General features: G+C 37.8%; 1 protein-coding gene across 7 annotated transcripts in view; it reads left to right on the forward strand.

Annotated features, from left to right (window-relative positions):
• The window catches only part of TP63 (tumor protein p63), a 271,334-nt gene extending 264,496 nt beyond the window's left edge, over window positions 1–6,838 (forward strand). For 5 of the 7 annotated variants that reach the window (XM_010337716.3, XM_039478920.2, XM_074404698.1 and 2 more), the window contains 2 exons: window positions 579–672; window positions 3,759–6,838. In XM_010337716.3, the coding sequence (XP_010336018.2) occupies window positions 579–672; window positions 3,759–4,055 (391 nt within the window). In that variant the 3' untranslated portion in view covers window positions 4,056–6,838. The remainder of the gene's footprint in view (window positions 1–578; window positions 673–3,758) is intronic. The other 2 variants (XM_010337717.3, XM_010337718.3) reach the window with 1 other exon arrangement.
• Window positions 6,839–7,766: the final 928 nt, after the last annotated feature.

Here is a 7,766-nt window from a genome sequence, read left to right on the forward strand (position 1 = left end):
CAAAGTGCATGGCTCGTGCCACCCAGGGTCTGTCCCATGATGATGGTGACATCATCCGTCTCAGACCAGCACCAAAAGGAAGGGGCTTTGTGTCCTGAGGAGAACATAAATCAAAAGGCATGAAAGACTTCATGAAGTCGAGGCTTACAATTTCTTTTCTTAACCACATGAAACCATTCTCGCCAAGCCCAGAGACAAAATAAAGTAGAGATGTTTTTTTGAAGCGAAGAGCCAAGAGGCAAGAAGGTTAGGAACCCGAACACTGGGCTTTTCCTTTTTACACTTTGCAGTGGTTCCTAGGACACTTACACAGAAGCGTAGAATTCGTGGATCACCATATGATAATCACTGATCTGCAGGAATCCTTAAAATGGATTTTAATTTCTATAGACCTAAACTTCATGTCACCAATAGTCTCCAGACCTCAGACTTAAGGCCCGCATATGTCTTATCCACTCCTAATCTCTGACGTAGGGCATCCAAGGGCAAAATGTTGGGTTTTCCCTTATCTCGCCAATGCAGTTGGGGTGAACTTTCTTTTTCTGTTTCCTCCTTCCTCTTCCCTCCTCCCACTGCAGTTTCTTAGCGAGGTTGGGCTGTTCATCATGTCTGGACTATTTCACGACCCAGGGGCTGACCACCATCTATCAGATTGAGCATTACTCCATGGATGTAAGTAACTGTTAGATTTTTCTCAAGTTTTATTTCTTCATTTCTTTCCTCTGATAACAACCGCCTTGTAGTTCAATCTCTGCTAGTTTTCAAATGCCCTGCCCCTAATCATCCATTTCGATGGAACCCACGACCATGTTAGAGAGATGACCAGGCCTCCGACTACACATATTAGAAGCTTAGCAACCAATCTTCCTCAGCTTGTCTGATCAGTCAACTTTTGTCTATTTCACCTACACTATTCGCAAGGTGGGAGAGAGGTGCTATTCCCACAATCAAAACATTTATAATTTCTAAAGAATTAATAAAACTTTTTGAATGTTCTCATTAATTTTTATAAGTTCCCAGGAAATACAGCAGGGCACCAGTGGTGTTATTCTCTTAAAAACATGGAGCGATGACACAGTCATCATTTGACAGGACTATTTAAGATAAAACCAGGAACAGAACCCAAAGGTCTAAGCTTATAGTCTTTAACTCTATTAACTGACCTTTTCTGCCTTTCTTTAAATTAGTACCTTAAGGGAGATCCAGCTCTTCTTATCAATTAAAACTGTATGTTCTTTTATTAATTTTTAATTTAATCATGGGGTACAGCCATTTCTAATCATTGACCACTGATAATGTCCAATGATTAGAAATGGCCGTGCCCTATTATGATTAGATTGAAAATTCCAGTCATGGAAATTAAAAATTCCAATCATGGAAACTGAAAATTCCAATCCCAATCATGGTTTTTAGTAGCAATGAGAACTTGGGGTTATCACTTTTCCTCTCTGGGCCTCAGTTCATAAAATATCGGGTTCAAATGACTCCTTTCTGGCTTTCATATCCTTTGTCTTTGAAACATGCTGGGTGAGAGGGGACTTTTTCTTGCTTCCTACTCCACTTTTGGACTACTGCTCACATGGAAGCTAGTGTTGCTCTGGTTTATGGCAATCTGATTAGTCTCTCAGGCCGCTCTGCATGCTGCTCTCTTTGGGGTTCACTAGCCTCTCTTCTGGCTTCCAGAGGGTACTTTGGACTGGTGGAAGAAGACAGTCTCTGCCTCTGCTGCTACTTCTGTTGTTTGGGCCTCTTTTTTCCCCCTCCTTGAGCACCGATGCTAGAGATGCCCCTGCAGCATGAGAATACCCCCACCCTGAGGTGACACGTATATAGTGTACTGCCCCTATGCCTACCCCTCTCCACCCCTGGCTGCTGTTCCCTGATAGATTAAGTTATAGGTGAAAACTGCAGGAAGAGTTTTAAGGGTAAGTTCCAATATGATTCTGATAACTTTACAATCATTTCCACCCACTGAAGAGAACAGAGTTGCCCTGTATTTGAGAGAGCCTCTTTTAGCTGAGTCCTATATTTTGGAACAGGGAATCTTCCTCTTCCCTATATGTTTAAAGTTATACTTCCTACTTGCTCCGTTATTTCCACTGTAGAATGTGTCAGGTTGCTTGCTTGATTTTTAGGATCTGCAGATGCCCTCTGTAAGTTCATTTCGGCTGATGTTGACTAAGTCCTGTGCCAGGCTGTGGCCCACAGCTTTGTCACCTGTCAGTCATTAGTTAAAATCTATCCAGGGCATCCTGAAAATCAATGGAGCCTAATTTACAAAGAGTTCTCCATTTACTGAGAACCTCAAAAGTATAAAGAATCTAAGAAACATAAAAAGCTATGCTTATCTATTTGTGGATTACCTTCTTTATAAGTTATAGGTGAAAACTGCAGGGAGTTTTCTTTATAATGTATTCTTCTGCTATAGTAAGAGTTTGGGAATATCTCTAATGGCCTGAAAATTCACACCATAGGAAAACATGACACCAAACGGTAAATTTCCAAATTGAGAAATGTTGGGAAGCTGAGCGAGTTTCTCCTCCTCACCTCAGCTTCCTCCTGCACGTTTCTAGAAAGTGACACCTTTTTCTTGGCTTTTCACATAGAGCCAGTCTAAGTTACTGGGCATCATCACTTTCTGGAAGAGGAATGTGATTAAATTTGGGGGATTTCATTAGTGTCCCCATAACATGCAAAGATGAGTTAATAATATAACATCATAATAATACAAATGGTTGATATTCATATACAGTATGTTGTAATTTATAAAATACTTTCATAGCTATATTTACCTGTGAGTCTATAGCACGTTTTGCCCTATAAAGCAATCGTTTCTTACTTTACCAAGGAAGAAACTGAGGCTGGTAGAGAATGAGTGACTTGCTAACATTCCATAGCCACTCAGTGACAAAGAAAACCTCTGCCACGGTTTTCTGACTCCAAGCACAACGTGCTGTGTACCTACCATTCTGCCCATGAAAATATGAGCTATCACAGAAACATTCTAAAGAAGAGCTAATGCAGATAAATGTGAGCAACATCACCACAGTTAATTAAGGTTGACCCTATTTGCAATGCCTTCTGCACCCTTTCACAGAACACAGACAAAATCGCTCTGTGTTTTGATACTTTGCTTTATTCAAACACCACGAGACCTTTGATAATAGGGCCACTTCAGGTTCAGAGGATGTCCTAAGTCCCTAATGTGTTCACTTAGTTGTGTGACTTTAAACTTGTCAACCTCTCTGGCCTTCAGTTATTCTATCTACAAAACAGGTCTAATAACATTACTACTAATCTGAGGATTAAATGATATCATGATTATAAAATAATTAACTCAGTGCCTGTACTCAATCTTTTCTTATCTCCTCAACCAAGTGGTGGTAACATTCCATTAATACCTTCCTTCTAGTGACTAGCAAGAAAAATTTAGGCATAAGTAGGTACCTCATGTTTCTATTTGGGATTTTTGCCCCCTCATCTAGCTATTATCCCAGTTTTACCAATGAAGAAACTGAGGCCAGTAGAGACTAAGTGAAGAGTTATATACAGGCAGGAATGACACCTCAATGCTCCGCCTTTGTGCTTAGTTACATAGTGTTGAAGACTATCAGAGAGCTAATTTTATTTTCTAATTTGTGGATCAATAGATTCAGATCAATTAAACCAGAGCATCAGGGAATGATAGCATGCTATGAACTAAATGCCAGTTTTTCTCCTTGTTTTCATTCTCCATGATACTTTCCCCTATTGCACAGGATTTGGCAAGTCTGAAAATCCCTGAGCAATTTCGACATGCAATCTGGAAGGGCATCCTGGACCACCGGCAACTCCACGAATTCTCCTCACCTTCTCATCTCCTGCGGACCCCAAGCAGTGCCTCTACGGTCAGTGTGGGCTCCAGTGAGACGCGGGGTGAGCGTGTTATTGATGCCGTGCGATTCACCCTCCGCCAGACCATCTCTTTCCCACCCCGAGATGAGTGGAATGACTTCAACTTTGACATGGATGCTCGTCGCAACAAACAACAGCGTATCAAAGAGGAGGGGGAGTGAGGCTCGCCAGGTGGGCTCTTCCTATCTCTTTCCCACCTGCTTACCCCCTAACAAAGCACTCCTGCTTAATCTTCAAAGCATTCTCCTTAGCTCCTCCCCTTCCTCTTCTGTCTGATTTCTTAGGGGAAGGAGAAGTAAGAGGCTACCTCTTACCTAACATCTAACCTGGCATCTCATTCTGATTCTGGCTTTAAGCCTTCAAAACTATAGCTTGCACGACTGTGGCTGCCATGGCTAGATAGAAGTGAGCAAAAAAAAAAAAAAAAAAAAAAAAAGAGTTTGGTGTCTCCTTAAGCTGCAGAGATTTCTCATTGACTTTTATAAAGCATGTTCACCCTTATAGTCTAAGACTATATATATAAATATATAAATATACAGTATAGATTTTTGGGTGGGGGGCATTGAGTATTGTTTAAAATGTAATTTAAATGAAAGAAAATCGAGTTGCACTTATTGACCATTTTTTAATTTACTTGTTTTGGATGGCTTGTCTATACCCTTTCTCTTAAGGGGTATCATGTATGGTGATAGGTATCTAGAGCTTAATGCTACATATGAGTGACAATGATGTCCAGATCCTTTTAGTTTTTTGGATTCTAAATACATGCCACATCAAACCTTTGAGCAGAACCATTTCCATTGTTTATTATTTGGGTAAGACTGTATATATATGTATTCTTTTCTCAATGTCGGTATATTTTATATTACCGACATTTCTTCTAGTGATGATGGTTCACATTTGGGTTGTTTAATCCAGTTATAAGAAAAAAGTTCATGTTCAAATGTCCTCTCTCTTTTTTGGTTGAGAATGAGGAAAATTCTTAAAAGGCCCATGGCAGCCAGTTCAAAAAAACCCTCATAGCATGTATTTGAGTATATCAGTAACTCCCTTAGATTTAATGCAGGATACCTTATCTTACAATATTTATTGGAAAAACATTTGCTGCCATTACAAAGGTATTAAAACTAAATTTTACTACTAAATTGACTATCTTAAATACACATTGGCTACTATTGTAAGAATTCAGATTGATGTGATTGGGACGAATGCCATCTATCTAGTTCTAACAGTGAAGTTGTACTGTCTATTAATATTCAGGATAAAATAGGATTCATTCAGAAATGTCAAATCTGTACTAAATAGTAAGATATCTCAACAAACCATGAATTCAAGTCTGTAAAACTCTTCTGAAGCACAGATAATATTATTTGGTAAATGTTTCTTTTAAAGACCCTCCTATTCTATAAAACCCTGCATGTAGATGCTTGTTTACCTTTATCCCTTTAAGGTTTACAATAGGAATAGTGATTTGGAAATATAAAATTATGAGATTTGTTTTGCTGTGGCATAAATTGCATCACTGTATCAGTTTATTTTTTAACCAGAAAGAGTTTCAGTTTGTTGGAAAGTAGCTGTGAGAACCCAGTTTCCCGTCCGTCTCCCTTAGGAACTATCTGTAGACATGAAAAGGTCCCCAAGGAGTAAGGGATAAGTCTTTCATAGATGCTGTTGCTTAAACCATTTAAAGAGTTGCCTTGAGACTTTGGGAAAATGTATAAATGATGACATGCCTCATAGATCTTTCAGAACTATAACACATATTTTGCATACATGCTAATGAGCTCTGAAATCGTCCCATGCATTCTGGTCAAGGGCTGTCATTGAACGTAAGCTTCCATTTTTATTTTAAAGTGCAAAAGGGCTTATGTGGCTCTAAAATGTAATGTATGAGTTGCCTCTGAAAAGTGTATATATATTTTGCGTGAAATTGCATACTTTATATTTTCATTATTTTTTTTTTCTTCTTGGGATAGTGGGATTTCCAGAACCACAGTTGAAACCTTTTTTTATTGTTTTTATATTTTCATGAAAATGCCATTTAGTAAGAATACAATGTCAAATAAGAAATAATGGTATAATATTAAGATGGGAGGGAAGGGAAAGTTTTTTTTTTCTATTATTTTTTTAAAATTTTGTATGTTAAAAAGAATGAGTCCTTGATTTCAAAGTTTTGTTGTACTTAAATGGTAATGAGCACTGTTCGTTTCTGGAACAAGCATGCAGCTTTGCAAATCCAATAAGAGGAAGAATGAAAGCTGTGTCTTGGTCCTACTAAGAAGACAAACTGCTTCTCTTACTTTGCCGAGGGTTTGAATAAACCTAGGACTTCTGACCTATCTCAGTACTATTCAGGTGACACTAGGGACTTGGAAATTCCTGTTCTGCGTCTCATGGATTTGGCACTAGCCAAAGCTAGGCACACTTACTGGCTTACCTCCTCATGGCAACTGACTCTCCTTGAGTGTATGAATAGCCAGGGTAAGGGGCAAAAGAATATTAAGTACAGAAACCACTGGAAGTGGGCTTAACGGAGTTCTGTGGCCTCAGCTCAATGCAGTTAGCTGAAGAATGGAAAAGTTTTGTTCGGAGAGGTTTATAAACAGAACTGGAGAACAGAATTTTCATTAAATCCTTTTCCCTTTTTGTTTTTCTTGGCATTCTCCTAAAATATAGTATGTGGGATATTGACTGTTAAAGGGATATGTTTTTTTATTATTTTTATAATTGTACAAAAATTAAGCAAATGTTAAAAGTTTTATATGCTTTATTAATGTTGTCAAAAGGCATTATACATGTGATACTTTTTTTTTAAGCTTCAGTTGCTTGTCTTTTGGTATTTTCTGTAATGGGCTTTTGGGGAGCCAGAAGCCAATCTACAGTCTCCTTATGTTTGCCAGGACATGCAATAAAATTAAAAAATAAATAAAAACTAATTAAGAAATTGTGTGTGTGTGTCTATCTGTGCCTGTTTGTTCATTCTTTCATCCTTTGGCCTTACGTTATTGAGGAAGAAGAAAAGATACCAAGAGAAGCACTGGAGAGGTTCAAATACTGAGGTTTCTCACCTGAGAACAAATAATCATTCTTTTCTCATTTTAGCCAATCTACAAAACAGGAAAGACCAGAATGGCATTTTCATTTCGTGAATGAGATAGTCAAAGTTTTAATACTGTATTCCATTGAGGTCAGAAAGAGTTTGCTTTAGAACGAGGACTAGACTTCAGATATTCCTAATGTCTCTAACTTTGTGACCTTCTGATGATACTCACTCAGCAGTGACTTCCTCAGTACTGTGGGAGTGAAGAAGAGATTAACTGGTGGTATGTGGGAGCATGCGGCAAATGGTGGGCCCTGACTGGGCCACGTTCCCTTTCAAACTCATTGTTAAATATCACCCTTCAATTATGTACATTGATTCAGCCAATATAATCTCTATCAAAATGGTTTAATGATTCTTATTAAATAAGAAATTATATTACTTTATAGGATAACATTGGATGGCATGAAACAATATAATGCCGTAGACTTATAAAAAAAACTTTCCAGAATAACAAAAATATATAGTGAAGATATTTGTTTTCTATTTATAGATCTAATCACATTATATAAAGATATATTTTTATATAGGCAAGTGGGTGCTGCTTAAAAGTACCAAAAGATTCCATTCTTAATCTTCGCAATCTAGGTGATAGAGCCCCAGAAATGAAAGAGTCGATTCAATAGTATCAGTATGAGGAATATAAAAGAGCTATAAAAATGATTAATCATTGATCTATCATTCTGGCTCTTTTGACAATTTTTTAAAAAAATTTTAAATAGTTCTATCTATTTGTATAGATTGGTAGTTCATGACTTTATTTTTAGATGTC

Source organism: Saimiri boliviensis, chromosome 8 (genome assembly GCF_048565385.1).
Source record: "Saimiri boliviensis isolate mSaiBol1 chromosome 8, mSaiBol1.pri, whole genome shotgun sequence".
Classification (NCBI taxonomy): Eukaryota; Metazoa; Chordata; class Mammalia; order Primates; family Cebidae; genus Saimiri; species Saimiri boliviensis.